The sequence below is a fragment of the Eublepharis macularius genome, chromosome 9 (assembly GCF_028583425.1).
Source record: "Eublepharis macularius isolate TG4126 chromosome 9, MPM_Emac_v1.0, whole genome shotgun sequence".
Lineage (NCBI taxonomy): Eukaryota > Metazoa > Chordata > Lepidosauria > Squamata > Eublepharidae > Eublepharis > Eublepharis macularius.
This window is the reverse complement of record NC_072798.1, coordinates 107,814,447-107,830,384: the sequence shown is the minus strand read 5'-3', so window position 1 is coordinate 107,830,384 and position 15,938 is coordinate 107,814,447. Positions and strand designations below refer to the sequence as shown.

At 47.0% G+C, this 15,938-nt stretch overlaps 2 protein-coding genes across 8 annotated transcripts in view; both read right to left on the bottom strand.

Moving 5' to 3' along the window:
* Nucleotides 1–212: 212 nt before the first annotated feature.
* On the bottom strand, nucleotides 213–1,640 carry REP15 (RAB15 effector protein). The gene is given in 4 exon segments (XM_054987808.1): nucleotides 213–391; nucleotides 429–632; nucleotides 635–674; nucleotides 1,623–1,640. Coding segments are annotated over 4 exon segments (441 nt in total).
* Nucleotides 1,641–1,843: 203 nt separating this feature from the next.
* Nucleotides 1,844–15,938, bottom strand: part of PPFIBP1 (PPFIA binding protein 1) — a 218,856-nt gene continuing 204,761 nt past the window's right edge. For all 7 annotated transcript variants that reach the window (XM_054987877.1, XM_054987878.1, XM_054987879.1 and 4 more), the window contains 8 exons: nucleotides 15,292–15,403; nucleotides 12,944–13,032; nucleotides 12,182–12,304; nucleotides 10,965–11,090; nucleotides 9,241–9,429; nucleotides 6,235–6,414; nucleotides 5,170–5,235; nucleotides 1,844–4,502 (listed from right to left, as the gene is read on the bottom strand). In XM_054987877.1, the coding sequence (XP_054843852.1) occupies nucleotides 4,416–4,502; nucleotides 5,170–5,235; nucleotides 6,235–6,414; nucleotides 9,241–9,429; nucleotides 10,965–11,090; nucleotides 12,182–12,304; nucleotides 12,944–13,032; nucleotides 15,292–15,403 (972 nt within the window). In that variant the 3' untranslated portion in view covers nucleotides 1,844–4,415. The remainder of the gene's footprint in view (nucleotides 4,503–5,169; nucleotides 5,236–6,234; nucleotides 6,415–9,240; nucleotides 9,430–10,964; nucleotides 11,091–12,181; nucleotides 12,305–12,943; nucleotides 13,033–15,291; nucleotides 15,404–15,938) is intronic.

Here is a 15,938-nt window from a genome sequence, read left to right as displayed (position 1 = left end):
CTTAACAGGTTTTTTTCTTCATGACATAATTACCTTTCTGTTTTTTAAAAGTCCCTTTATTTTAGCAGAGCGTTGCCTGCATTTCTTTTATTTAGCAAGCTTAATGAAAGTATTGAAAGAACATAATTTTCGTAGCACACATCCTCTTGTACCTGATCTGGCTGGAAAACTTGAATGTTTGGAGAATGTTTTCTTGATGCCTTGGGAGTTAATCATGCTGACTCCCTTTTGAGGCTCTCCAGAACTACTACCGTGATGACGTTGCACTTTCCAGGAACCCCAAACATTATGAACAAACTGAGGCAATCCTGTCCTACCAGCATGTAGAATTCTTCCAGATTTTCAAATTTGCTTTTTGGGGGGGAGAAGTTCATCAGCAAACGTGGCCGCTCTGGAAGTGCCGGTCATCTCTGGCAGCTGAGTCCCACTGGGGAGGTTGGTCAATTGTAGGGGCTGCACAGCCATCGGGAGTTTTATTTGCTTGCCTGCTCCAGACAAGGCCCAGACCCTGTCAGCTCCAAAGAGCAAGGACTGTTGCTTGGTCATCTTGCTGGGTATGATGCCCTCTTCCACTCCCTTCACAACACAGAACCTGACGAAATCCGCCAGGAAAATCTCAGGTAAGGCTGGCTGGAGCTCGGTGGGTCCTCAAACCCAAGATACTCTTGCAGCTTCTAGAGTTCAAAACCAATTCCTTGGCAAAATGCATCACATAAAGTCAGGATGTCAGCCTCTGCTTAAAAACCTCCAAAGAAGGAAATTAAATCAAAAGAGCATTCACCTAAACACAGTAGGAAGACGTTGCTGCCCGTTAGAGCGGCCCCTCAGTGGGAGAGGTTTCCTCGGGAGGTGGTGGGCTTTCCTTCTTTGGAGGTTTTTAAGCAGAGGCTAGATGGCCACCTGACAGCAATGCTAATTCTGCGAACCTGGGCAGATCATGAGGGGGAGGGCAGGAGGGGTTACATCAGTGCTTAATTTTCGAGGCCTCTTCTTGCATGCCCAGGGTAATGCTGATAGCCACCTTGAGGGTCAGGTAGCAATTTTCTACAGGTCAGTTTGGCTAGGGATCCTGGAGAGGTTTTGCCATCTTGGCATGGCGTGGGGGTCACTGGGGCAGTTGGGGGGGGGGTTGTTGTGAATTTCCTGCATTGTGCATTGTGGTGGCAATTTGCTGATTCTGCAGTGGTGCACAAATCTAGTAAGCAGTCCCTGCAGTAACTAGGTGCTGGGTAGCAAGAGACTGGGCTCAAGACAAGGCTGAGAGAGGCAAGTCAGCACAGGGGAGCAAAGTGTCTTGGCCCTCCCTGTGGACAGTTCACACAAAGGCAAAGTGGTGACACTGGGTACAAGAGAAAAGGAACAAACCCCCTTCTAAGGGTTTGGGGGGCACCAGCTGAGTGGCAAATTCCAGATGGAGACTTGGATCACCAGTGGCTAATCCCGGATAGAGAGGGCAAGAAGGGGCAGTGCTCATGCGTCAGTTGGGGGTTCTGCCACACTTTTTCTAACTTCATGGAACTCTCAGCTAATAAATACCTCGATCAGCAGATATTTCATGGGCACAGAACCTCTTGATGCAAAGGAAAACAAATCTTTAGCAAAATATCCTCCATACAATTCACCTGAGATGGCAGCTCCATGCAGGCCTTTCACTGGATATCTGTTCAACCAGCTGATACTCCCTGCCTACACACAAGCGATGTACATGCCTTGACTACGGACTGGAGAAAGCCTTCTAGAAAATTACACCATATAAAAGGCAAAAGACTCTGTAATTCAAAAGAAAGAGTGGGTTTTTAAAAAAAAATCTGGCATTTTTTGCCAACAAAAAAACATAGAAGCATTTTTATTTCTGAGTAGGCATTTTATTTACTTAACATGGCAATACATAAAAGTTTATGCTGACCTCTTTGTATAAACCAGAACCAAATAAAATACCATGAAGATATTTCATGCGCATACATTCAAGTTAACTTGTTTGGCTTAATTATTAGTGTTTTATATTACTCTTCCCCAACCCCACGGAAATAGTAAAAGACCAACTGGTTCAAAGGACTTATGTAACCAGAAAAATGGTCACCATGTCTGAATTGACTTGCATTTATATCAGGATGCAGAAAAAATGAGAAATCTTAATGCATGCGACATTCCAACTAGGTGAAAATCATTCTTCTTGTTTGAGTCTCTGCATTCGTAAGCACTTTAGCCCACATCCTGGTCTGCTTATCTACTTAGTTTAACCCCTTTTTATGCAACTAATGTTTGCACAACAGTGAAGTTGACTTCCAGGAGTACAACATGTCAGGTTACATGCAGTATTTTTTTATGAAGTAACCCTGAACAACCTTATGGTGTTGTTGGTAGATCCTACTGTGTATTCAGAGAAAGTGAATTTCTTCACTCATAAACACGCGTTTAATGATGCCAGGGGTCTTGGCCCTTAACCCGCTGGGCACTTCCTGCATTCATTCAAAGCAGCTCAGGCAGTCAAAGGAATGAGGTGCTTACCTAAGTTCTACGGGAATCTTTTTGGACAGACAACCCTGAGTATAAATTTATTGGCAAGTTCCTCTGAATGAAAGTTAAATATACAGATGCTGACCGCAGTCTTTGATAGAACAGAGAATATGATTAGTCTTAATACAATGGGAATATGTAGGAAGCAGCACATTTATGGGCCAGCTTCAGCTCAGAATGTCAGATGGAGGGAGGGCCAGTCTGGACATTCAAATAAATCAAGTGTACAGAGATCCACTTCAGAATAAAGAGATCGTACTTCCTCATGTAAAACTCCTTGCAAGCAGAAAACTAGCATGTCCAAGAGAAGGAGGGGCTCAGACCTTCTCCCTGGTACGTCGGCCTTTTGTGGAGAGGGTGATTTTTCTGTGGGGCATCATTTCAACACTGGGTTCTCATCTGCAGTCTGAAATGTTCTAGCGCCAGGAACTCTGTGCCAGGGGGGTCACCTAGGGAGGCTCTGGGTTGACAGGGGCAGGAACCGCAAGTAGCGCTTGGGCATGTGTCAAGAGCCTACCTTCATCATTCCTCCAATGGCCTTTCCACAAGTGCTGTTCCAACACTTTGTTTCAAAAGCAGCAATTGCAGTGTGAACAATTCCTTGCCAACATCTGCAGCAATTCCGTTCTAAGCAAGCAGCAAAACGGTTATCCGTTTTCTGGGTAGCTGCTGAGGGTGGGGAGGTGGGGAGGCAGATGAAACAGGAAGACTAACGGCTGAAAGCTTGGCAAGCAGCTTTACTAGCTAATCTGAATTTTACAAGTTAACAGTTTAAGAATTCAGAACAGTGTTCTTCACTTAAAAACAAGCATAAATATCTGTCAACGTGTTTCAGTATGGTCAGTTGTACACAGAAGGCAAGAAGACCCCATGTCTGGACTTAATACTGTAAAATAAAGCAGCGTGGCTAATGGTTACTCCCTGCTCCGTCACAGGATGGTAATTGGCTCTCTTCACAAAGACCAAGGCATTTCTCAGTTTGTGCTGTTTTAAGTGGCAAAACTTTAAAAAGGTTATCAAAATCTAGTTTTTATGCAAAAAACCCCCTTTTTAAAAAATTATGCACACAGAAACCATAGTTTCCAATCACTTCATTCCTAATGTAAGAATGCAGGCATCACCGGGGTGTGTGTGTGTGTGTGTGTGTGAGGAGGGTACAAGTTGTCTCAATGCCAGTCTGACTTCTCCAGTAACCAGCTGGTTTGCAAACTGTAATCCTTTCTTTAAAAAAAAAAGTGATCTTCATCACCTTGCATCACAATATAAAACTTCTGGTTTGTATGTACTCAATACATTTTTCTACTTTTAATAAAAATTGTATAAAAATAAGACAAATAGAATTTAGATTTCAGGGATTGTGTATGTGATGGTATAGCAGGGTGCCAACACTGGACACTGAACGCATAAATTGGCCATTTACTTTTGATCAATTCATACAACCAGGAACGCCGCTTGGCATGTTTTTTTATTCCTGTTCTCCTGCTGATGAAGTTCCAGTGGACGGTGGTTCCAGAGGTCTATGGCCAATCATTTTCATACTATATGATTTTGCAGAAAAAGAAATATCCAAATATATCTTATGGCACAATTACGTGTAGGAACATTATGGCAGCCGTGTTAAATACATCAAATACAATGCTTTGAAACGTGTCACAAGTTTCGGCACTACAGACAAAATTAAGTACGTCCCTCTCATTTGTACAGGTCTGGGTTTTTTGTTTTCATTTATGGCAACTTGAGAATAGATAGGCACCTCTTCATTATTCACCTGAAATATATCACGGCTAAGAAACAGAAGCAACAGCTAGTTTAAGTCGCGTGATCTTCTGTCCCCAGCACAGACGGCAGTGACAGTCCTGGCAGAATGAGGGTCCTCTCTGTGTCCAACGGTGCTGCAGTCACACGTTAGAGTCCTCATCTGTTATACTGGCACTAGGAGAACGAGTAGCGACGTCTTTGAACATTTCATCTTCTTTTAGCATGTGCTGTGAACAGAAAAAATGGGGCAAGTCTGAAACGCTGACACCGAACAAGGATGAGCTGCCCCCACACCCTTTGCGTGCCCCTTGATGATGCCGTGCACTGAAGGGAGCGAACAGAGCCACGGCCGGCCCAGCTGCCTGTCCGAGTCTGACCAGCCCTTTTCTGTTTTACTTTGCAAAGACCAGACAGAGCAGCCCTTGCGGGGGCGAATGGTGTCTGCTCTCTGCCTGGACGGGGGAGGCCTCCGGGGAACCCCGTGGAAGCCACCTCCCGTTCCAGGAAGGAAGGAAACAAAGGCAATAACTAACAATAGGTTCAATAACGTAAGGATGAAGAAGGTACCTCAACGGCACACTCAATGAGATACACAATGCAAAATGAGGACAGGAGTGCTGAGCCACTGGTGTACACGGCCACTTCTGTATCATCATCAACATAAATCTATAAAGGTTTTTCCTATGAAATCCTGGGAAATGTATTTGGAAGGAGAAAACGGAAGAGGAGACAGCTCAGCGGGGGAGCGCGTGCGTTGAATGCAGCCTCCATCTCTGGCACCTCCATTTTTTAGAAGATGCCTCTCAGAGAGGAGGGGAGGGGAACGCAGAGCTGCCACACATCATCACAAAGGCTTGATCGGTCACCCCTGACTTGAATTCCTTAAGGGCTTACAGTCAAGTTGTTGATGCCTTCAGAAAACGCTCCTATTTGTCTCACAGTTCCTTCTGAATCTTCCATCTGAAAGACAAATTAGTAAGAAGTTAATAATTGTATATGGATATTTGAGGCAAATACACAACACTGGCAGCATTTCTTAGGGCAAAGACACGACCAGTCTGGATGCTTCACGGCAGCCTGAGGCAGAGTGAGAAGGCGAGCCCTCCTGACTCCGCTTGGCTGCAGGAGTCCCAGCCTGCTGGCTGAATCTGAGTGTCCAAAGATGGGGACACTTTTGGGCCTGGCTTGGTGGCCTGTTCTCCCTGCTCCGGCGTTACCCTCATGAGGAGGAGCACCAGGGTGAGCAGCTCCAAGGGCTAAGAAATGCAAGAACATCGTGCAAGAATTCCTTCACAAAATCTTCTTTGGCCAGGCAATTATCGGAGACAAGCTATCTGTACCGAAGGGGGACGGGCACAGAACATTGTGCTGCAAGTGACAAATGTGAGAATATTTGGCGCTCCCAAGAAGGTCTTTACAGGGAAGTGGGCTGATCCACAGGCAGGGGGAGAGGCTGCAAACGGAGAGCCACAATGTGAGCCAAAGGAACAGTCAGCGAATGAGCAGAGGAGACAGCTAGTATGGGTAGTCAACAGCCTCAGACTGGGATGGGGGGTGCTGGGGGTCCAGGGAGGCGAGCGTCATGGGCCTTGGGCCACACAGCCAGCCCACATAACTCATTGTGTTGTTGTGTGAACAAAATGAAATAGCAAGGGAGATTGCAAAGATGAGTATGAAAGAAATTGTTCAGTTGGGCAAATACCCTTGGATTAATCAAGACACTTAAAAATCAGGTTTCTTCTTTGCAAATCGAGGCACACATCAAGATCCGAGAGACATGAGTCAGGATTCAGATTTTATGGTAGTGTATGTTTATATGTCTGACAGGGAATGATAAAGTAGGGAAATACTGAAACATCTACAGGGAGGACATTTGCACATACATGTTCACAAACTGATGTTATTGTTCCAGCTTATTGCTGTTCCATGAAATGATACCTGAACTGCAAATGCTCTTACCTGCTCTAGTCTGTCCAGATCATCATCATCATACGGCTGGATGTCTAAACCCGGACGAAACCCTTTGCTTGAGCCGCTTCCTGATGCCTGTCCTAAATCCATTGGGCACACATACTCTTCCCCATCATCTTGCTTCTTCTTTCTCAAATTTCCAAAATTACCAAAAGCAAGTTTCTTTGGCTGGAACAGACAGACAAAACAGCTCATCCACGGGTCAGCAGCCAGGCAATTTGTTCCCCTCCCCAGAGCATTTAAAATCTCTGGGGAGATTTGACAGACAAACGTTAAACCAGATAGGGATGTGCAATCCAGGTCCAAGGTTTGGGAACAAAGGTGTATTTTGCCGATTTGGCAAAATCCAGCTTTCCTGGACAACATTAGAGACTCCTGGATCCAATCCGGGTACCTGGATTAAGAACCCCGATAAATCCAGGTAAATCCAGGAAATGCAGCTTGGCTGTTTCCCTTGCTGCTTCACCACAGAGAACAAAGCCAGCAAAGCACAGATACCAGAGGGGGGAGATAAATAATAGCAACACTCACCACCACTTGCCGGCCTGGAAGAAAGAGGCGCAGGCCCAGCTCCCAGGCCGTTGCGGCCTGCGTGGGGCCAGCTCTGAGGCTGCTGTGACCTGTGTGCGGCCTGCACCAGCTTCCAAGCCAGGAGGATGGGCCGCGCAGGCCCGAGCGGTCTGGCTGGCTGCAGGGCCAAGGCAGCCACGGGCCACGCACCGCCTCGACCAGCCTGCGGACTGGGAGGACGGGCCACGCAGGCCCGAGCAACCCAGCTGGCTGTGGGGCTGGCTCCTGAGGCCGCCACGGGCCACCTCGACCGGACTGCAGGCCGGGAGGATAGGCTGTGCAGGCCACCCCCCCCCCCCAGCTTCCTACTATGGGTGTGCAGCCCAAAAAGATTCGGAAAAAAATTCAGAAATACTGTAATTCCGAAGTGGCAAGCTGCTTTGGAATTATGGTATTTTACTCGCTTCGGTATGCTCTGTAAATATTTGGAGTATACCTAAGTGAGAGGGAGCAACTCCCTCCTCCACCTCCACCCACTTAACTGGCTGTCGGGGAGGGTGATCAGCTGGGCAGCGGGCGCAGTGGCAGCAAGTCAGCTGCGACGGCCTGGAGCCGGCTCTGCCTATGCCACCGCTCCATGGCCCCGCAGGGCGGCGGAGAGGACCGGAGCCATTTCCACCATGGCGGCCATTTGAGGGGGAGGAAGGGCTTTCTCCGCCTCTGCTGCTGCTCCGCGGCCCTGCAGGGCGGCTGGGAAGGCTGGAGCCTCCTCCTCCGGCCCTTTCTGCCCCTCAAATGGCCACCATGGCGGCCATTTGAGGGGCATTTAAGGGGCAGGAAGGGCTTTCTCCACCTCCGCCACTGCTCTGCGGCCCCGCAGGGCGGCTGGGAGGGCTGGAGCTACCGCTGCCACCGACTGCAAGGTAAGTGGGGCTGGGGGCTGGGGGGGGTTGATGTTTAAAGGGCCCCGCCACTGATTGCAAGCAGCAGTGGGGCCATTTAAACTCAGCCCCGAAGCTTTCCGAAGGATTACGAATGCTTTGGAAAGCTTTGATTCGGGATTGCTGGCCCCAATTCGGTTATCCCAAATCTTTACAGATCGGGTCCGATTCAGGTATTTTACCCAAATTGGAAACCCTACTTCCTACCAGGGAATCCAGGTGGTGATGGGGTGGTAGTGGTGGTGGTGGTGCCGCCTCTGCTGCCGCCTGCTGCTAAAGACACAGGCAGCAGGGAGGAAAAGGAATCACGTGGGTGGGGCCACCACTCACATGATCTCTTCACAGGTTCCGGAATGGCATTCCGGTGCGTTCCCCCTCAAAATGAGCCCTGCAACTGAGTCTTATACAACAACTGTGCTTGTATAAGACATAGGAAACAATGGAGTTGCTCGGGGCACCTTATTCAGGAGCCCACAGAATTAGACCCTGGAGTCCAATCTTCCTGAAATTTGAGGGGTCTTTAGAGGACTGCCAGGTGTAGGTTCTCTGCAAATTTGGTAGTGTGCGCTTGAAAAATGCCACCCCTGGCCCCTTGGATAGCCCCCAGATAATTTTCCCCATAGGGAATAATGGCTGAATAAACCCAGATTTCTCTGATCTGTCCAAGCCAGATCAAAGAATCTGTCCCAGATTTTGGGAAGCCCAATATTTTCTTGGGATCCCTGAATCCCAAATCCAGAGTTCCTGGATTTTGGTGGGGTTTTTTTGCTGCATACCCCTGAAACATATGCTCATGTACAATGATGGTGCAAATTATCAAGATTTGCAAATTAAATCAAAACAGGCTAATTTTATAGTATTGGTTATAGATATTAATATGCATGAATGCAGGCATGTAAGCAGAAGGCTATCCACTTATCGGTGGCACATGCCGCTGGGCTGCTGTACAGGGAAGCTTTTTGTAACCTGGAAGATCTTTTAAAACTTCGATGTGCCACAAATGCTCAATACTGCTGGCAGGCTGGCCAGTAAAACTATTTCATGGGCTTTGGGGGGATTTATAGGCAAGGCTGTGCCAACTAGTGGGTGATCATTCCCTCACTGCATATTCCAAGATGTAAGCGTCGCCTTTGGGTGCGCAATCACAAAACGTTTTGCAAGGAAAATTAGAACTCCATCAATTCTTCTCTAAATTGAAAAGTTTCCCTGCACAAATAGCCAGTCTAGCTAAACAGTGCAGAGAAGAAAAGTAGAAGACAAACAAGACACAAGATATGGAGAACTGGCTTGGGAAAAAAATTGCACAAGGCTACGCAACTTTCCCACACAAATCCCCAAATATCAATATCTATATTAATAGCTTTTTCCCTACGGATCACCTTACTTCTATAGGGTCAGGGAAACTGTGTAAATCTAATCCTATTATGCTATTACAGTGAATGTTCTCTTAGCCTTCTGGAAGCCGTAACAAAACAACACCCTGGACTTCTCCCGTAAGGCAAGTCTGCCCTGGGGCCTGACAGTCCACGCGCTTTTGACATGCCTTCGCCTTGGCTGTAGCTGTTAAGAGGATGTAATCTGGAGACTCCATAGCTTCGCGCTTTTGCTGCTGGGCCTCCTGCCCAATCAGCAAGTTGAAATGGGTGGCCAAGTGTCGTCTCAGCAGTGTCTTGTTGGGGGGGATGTTAAGCAGCTGTGCCATGGTCTCCACATTGAACCGAGGCTCCAGCACCTGCACAGCCAAACAAAGCGGACGTCAGAATTGCATGCAGTACCTCTGGCTGGAATGACTGATCAGATGTGACCCTTAAGCAGGGGACAAAGTAGGGAAAGAGTCACTACGTTTAAAACAAACTCCTATAATGCAATTCCTGCGACTCAGACAAACTCCTATATAAGAACGTATTATTTTATTTTTATTTGATTAAATTTATATTCCAACCTCCCTGCACATGGGCTCAGAGTGGATCACAAAATATAATAAATACAGTAAAAACACGGTAGCAAACTAAAACATCCATCAGTACAATCTGTTTAAGGCAGTCACACTCATATTGCACATCCACCAGACAAAATAAGTCTGTGGGGCAGGGTGACCAGATACCAGAAGAAAACAGTCGGGGGGGGGGGGGGACAAACAACGTTGTTGTTGTTTGTTTATAGTTCGCCTTTCTCATTGAGATCCAAAGATTACATACTACAAGTGGATACAATATAATCAGTAGCTAGGACAACCACAGAGCAAAAATACAATATGGTCAACAGCTGACATTCAATGAAAGCAGATACAAAAGCGTATGGTGGTGGTTGTGGATTTTCCGGGCTGTATAGCCATGGTCTTGGCATTGTAGTTCACAGACTGTGACACTGAGAGATCTCTGTCTTTTGGTGCTACACCTCTGAAGATGCCAGCCACAGCTGCTGGCGAAACGTCAGGAACTACAATGCCAAGACCACGGCTATACAGCCCAGAAAATCTATAACAACCATAGTTCTCCGGCAGTGAAAGCCTTCGACAATAAATAGCGTATGGTAGTGACAAATTGGAAAACTAGTACAAAGCCAAACACAAAGATAAAATTTTTCTGAATTAAAGCAAAAGTAATTAACATGACATCTTTAGCAATATCAAACTACTCAGTAGGATCGTATTTAATCAGCAGACAGTACCCAATAGCCTAGTCTACAGCCCCTGTCCCTGTCCCTAAGATATCTCTTTGAGTTATTTCTTATGACACAGCCCCATTATCTGAGTAGAAGGCCCTCCTGAATGATCCAGCTTTACCAGTTTGTGGAAAGCCAGGCGAGTGGGAGCTTTCTTGACCTCTCCAGGTCGGCCATTCCACAAGGAGGGGGCCACCACAGGGAAAGGACACGTATGGGCAGCTGCCGACGGAGCCCAACTGCAGTGAGTTCCAAAAGGGAAATGCAGGCGCAATCTTAGTTTTGCCTTCATCTGGATGGCCCAGGCGAGCCCAAACCTGTCGTATATCTTGGAAGCTAAGGTGGGTCAGCCCTGGTCAGTATTTAGATGGGAGACCGTCAGGGCCAGGGTTACTACTCAGAGGCAGGCCATGGCAAATCACCTCCGTCTCTTGCCTGGAAAATCCTATGGGGCGCCACAAGGCACCTGAGACTTGATGGCACTTTACACACAAAATCTTTCTTTTACATTAAAAATGTATTTCTTTACTATATCTGACACTTTTCTCTCAAAACGTTAGGTTTACATTATCTAATAAAGAAAATGAAATACCAGACTCTTACCATGAGGCCACCATGAACGCCACTTCCCCTCAAATTGGGAGCATATTCCGCAAGATCAACAGAGCGCAGCCACTCCATCACCCGATGATTCGTCCACTGGGTAACTTCTGAGGGTGTGATATTATTCTGTAATAATCACATTTGATGAGAAACAATACACTGCTTGACAACCATGAACCTTTTTCTGCAGCTAATTCAGCCTCCATATTTCAAATTTAGAGCAACCCTGTTTACCCTCCTGACAGACTACAAAGACACGGGGCTCTTTTCAGACTAAGCAGCATCAAATGACCTCTCGGCATTTCAAAGAGGAGGAGTTTGTGATCAAGCAGCAGAACGCTCCCACATTTTAAAAAAATCTCTCCCATATACAACTAGAAAAAAAATCAGCGCCTCAGTTTCTCTCTGCCTTGCCCAAATGCATCTACATGCAGGAAGCTAGCTTTCCAGACGCAAGGATGCATTCTGTTCCTGGATTCCAGCCTCAGCCGTGGCAATTCAAAGTCCATGTGAGTGAATGTTCTGCATTTTGTGGCTCTGATTCTGCCAAGCACTAAACAAAGACGGCGTCCCTGCCCACACCCCATCAGGCATCACCTTAAAGCCAGGGTTGTTCTCAAACAGACAAGAAGAACAGACAAGTCACTGCGAGGCCTTTGCTAAGCTTTTCACTGATAAAATAGCATGAATATGCTCTGATCTAGCTGCAATGCAGACAAGATGGAAGAAATGCTTAATACACCATCTGGCTTACATTTGGACTGCCTTGAACCAACTACAGTGACAGGTCTTAACAGGATCCTGACATCTATGAAAGCCACTACTTGTGCGCTTGATCCTGGCCCATCTTGGCTGTTAAAATCAAGTAAAGATCACATAAGTGAACCACTGAAGTCTATTGAAAATCAATTGCTAACTCAGGGCACCTTCCCCGAGTAAACAGCTCCAAAGCAAACCACCTGTAACATTACTTGTGAAGGTAGTTTCAGGTGGGTGGCCATATAGAGGTGCAACAGAAGAGCAGGATGTGACTCCAGTAGCACCTTAAGGACCCACAAGATTTCCAGGGCATGAGCTTCTAAGAATCTAGCTCCCTGGTACCTGACAACGGGAGCGTTGGCTCTTGGAAGCTCAGGCCTTTGTTGGTCTTTAAGGTGCTCCTGGACTCAAATCTTGCTATTCAGTGTGGAGAATCAGTCAGAATTAAGAGCGGTTACCTCATCCGAAGGCCTCCTGCGCAGGCAGTTGGGTTCGAAGTTATTCATCCTGAGGACTTGAATGGCACGTTTGATACTGAGGTGGTGGAGGACACTCACAACTTTCAAGGACAGCAAGTCATCCTGCCAAGGAGGATGTTTAAAACAGAACAAAACAAAAACAAACAGGTAATCCAAGTCAGACCAGATCAGAGATATTACCCACAACGCATCTCACCCAAACCTCACTGCTCCGTACTGAACGACCCCCAACAGGTGGGGGGTGGGGGGGGTCAATGGGATCCAGGGACTAACCGCACATTCAGCTCCTCACACAAATAAGCAGGGGAGCGTTCTGCTGGCACAGTAAGGAAACAGACCCCCTTGCCCTCGTTGCCATGATCCCCAGTAGTAGATGAATTTAGTACAATGAAAACAACGAGAGGCCGGATGCATGCTTCTGGGGTGACGGTGTTATTCTTGTGGGGGGAGACCCCAGAAAATAACGGGGCCACCCGTTCCCCTTCACCTTGCAGTTTCTATGGACACGGGAGACTAATGAGCAGCAAGAAGGAGGCCGGTATCTAGAAGCGGATGCTGCCTCACAAGACCGCCTGGCCAAACGGGGCATTTGCTCAGGACTACAGCTCTCTTGGCACAGATGCGGATCCCCCATACACAAGAAAGAAGAACTCTGGACTGCGGAGAGCTGGAAGAGGAAAGGCCTCAAGGGAGAAAAAGGCTACCGTTACTCTGGAGTTTCACAGGGGGGCAGTTGCTTACAATAGTCATGTAATGAAGCATCCGGCCATCCACCTTTCCTTCATCAAACTGCGTCTTGTACTGCGGGAGTCCAATGTCATCCAGCCATCCTTCCCCCAAAAAGAAAAAAAGATGCCCGTGTCTGCTCTGGAACACCATCTAACGAACAAAGTTGTCTTTCTGCAAAGGCTACACATCTCTCTCTGACTCCACACTCTATAACAAGGGCTGTGTGGGCAATTTGGCAAAAGCACAAAAAAGACACAAAAAGGCATAAAAAGGCACATCACATAATATTTAGTATAGAATGCATCTTTCTACTAAGGGCCTCTTTCACTTAAAGAACAAACTTTTACAGCCCTTGTATCAACAAAGATACGCTTGAAATAGTGCAGAGATTCTGTCTGCTGACATCTCAGAAGTGAGAGGAGGCTAAAAAGAGGCCAGAGGCCTCGGAGTCCCAACTCCTGGTCCTGCACCACAATTATGGCCATTAGCAAAAACTAAAGAAGAAAATAAGCAAAATCAAATCAATTGCTTTATCATGCTTAAACATAAAAGGTGAGTCGTATTCCTGACGACTCAACTTTTATGTGGCGTGGGTGTTGTCTGCGGGCAGGTGGAAAGGATGGCACTGCTTCCCAGCTCTTCCCCGCCTCAGACAGCAGAGGTAAGTGCCCACCCACCTGTACAGCCCTCCATTCAGGCGAGGAGGCGGCAGGACGCGGAGCCCTGCCTCCCCGCCCTTCCTCACCACAATCAGGGCACTGGGGACTAGGCAATGCCCAGCCTTGCCTCCCTACCCTCCTCCAGATCGGGGTGCTGGGGAAGGGGCAATACCCAGCCCTGCCGCCCTGCCCTTCTCCCCCCACCCCAGATCAGGACGCTGGGGAGGGGACACTGCCCAGCCCAGCTGCCCTGCCCTCCTCTAGATCAACGCGCTCGGGAGGGGTCAATACCCGGCCCCACTGTCCTGCCCTCCTCCCCCCATCCCAGATCGGGGTGCTGGGGAAGGGGCAATGCCCAGTCCGGCCGTCCTGCCCTCCCCGATTGGGGCACGGGAGAGGGGGGAAAGCCTGGCCCTGCCACCCTGCCCTTTCTAGAGCCCGTTGTATTTTTTTTCTACAACAGGCTTTATTGCTAGTCAGGTCTTAATTCTTGTAAAAGTCACGTGAGAATTAGTTAAAAAGATCTATAAACACACAAACAACTTGACAATGCAAATGAAGTGTGTGTAAGGTGTTGCCAAGTTGCAGCTGACTCATGGAGACCTCAGGGTTTTAACGGTAAAAGACGCACAGAGGGGATTAGCCATTGCTTGCCTCTGTGAAGTGAGCCTGGGCTGCCAAAGCGGTTTCTCATCCAAGCCCTAATCAGGGCCGACCCTGCTTAACTGCTGAGATCTGACTAAATCAGGACTGCCGGGGCCATCCAGGTCGGGAAGACCAGGACCAATTTGTCAGCAGACAGCAAATCTTAATCACAGAATCTTTGAGGTAGTCGGAAACATTTGTGAGTTTGGTTCCTGTTACCACCATCTAGCAGGCATACCATTTTTACTGAATTGGCCTAAAGGACATCTAATTTAATGTCTGGTCTAGAATACTTAGCTCTCACATTTCTCTACCACAGAAATGAGTAGAACTCTTTAAAAATAAATTTGGAAAAGTACAATAAATAAGGCAAGCATGCTTGATTTTATCTAATTCATACAGACAGCAGAGTTCAGCCTTTCCTAGCACAGAATTTGTATTATCTTGATGCAGAATTTCAATTTATTTTGAAAGAGCCAACCCACAGTCCAGGCCAGGAGTCCCCAACATGGTGCTTGTGGGCTCCATCGTGCCCACCGACACCCTTCCTGGTGCCCGCCAAGTGTTTTTAGAAAGTGGGTGGGGCCAGGTGGGGCTTTTGCCAAGCACGGCTTCTGATTGGTCACTGGAGAGTTGATAGGCTGTGCAAATTTTTTAAACACTGCTTTGGCTGCTTCCACAGCACAAGGATCTTCGCTGTGTGACTGAAGGTAAGCTATAGCAACCATTTTATGCCTTCTAAATGTGCCCACAGGCTCAAAAAGGTTGGGGATCCCTGGTCTACACAAACACATATAACACCACAACCCCAGGCTCCAAAGCTCACAAGAAGTTTCCTCATAGGAGTTCTAACCGAAGAACATAACAGATGAAGTTGAAGAAAGAAAAGAAAAGAAAAGAAAAGAAAAGAAAAGAAAAGAAAGAAAGAAAGAAAGAAAGAAAGAAAGAAAGAAAGAAAGAAAGAAAGAAAGAAAGAAAGAAAGAAAGAAAGAAAGAAAGAAAGAAAGAAAGAAAGAAAGAAAGAAAGAAAGAAAGAAAGAAGGGGGGAAACTTTACTTGTAACCCAGTTGTAATCCAGCTTTCCATGACTGTTCTCTTCTTCTGACCCTAATGCCTGAAGCGAAAGTTGAAGTTTCTTTCGGTGCAGTGGATGCTTTATACCAAGTTCCTATGAAGTAAAATATGATATTTTAAAAACAAATATGAATTTTTACAAAGAATAGGAAAGTTTCCTTCCACAGGTACAGGAACACACTATCATGATGAGTGTCAGAGGCATCGAGATCCCCGTCTTTTCCACCAAACTTGCAGTATAAATGCAAAGGTAATGAGATGATACCTAACCATTTCCTTGAGGACTCTGAGTTGGGAACAACAGGGACTTTGGCTCAGAATGTATTTGACAAATCCCCTGACCCACATCAGGCATTTCCCCTCAAAAACGGTCTGATCTCTGTTGACTCTTCAGGGAGTCTGTATAGAACAGAGAGGTCCAATTGACAATTACATCTGCTGTCTTGGAACCTCTTGGAGTGGGGGAATAAACTCCATGACCCTGAATTCTTCTCATTCGTATAGCAGTTTGATATACTATGTCTGCAGGAAACATGGTCCTAGGTGTCCAGTCCCCCCACCCTTTGGGGTCACTGTGCCTTTGCAGCACCAGCTGTCAAAACTTGTATTAAGGGATAAGGGAGTCGGGG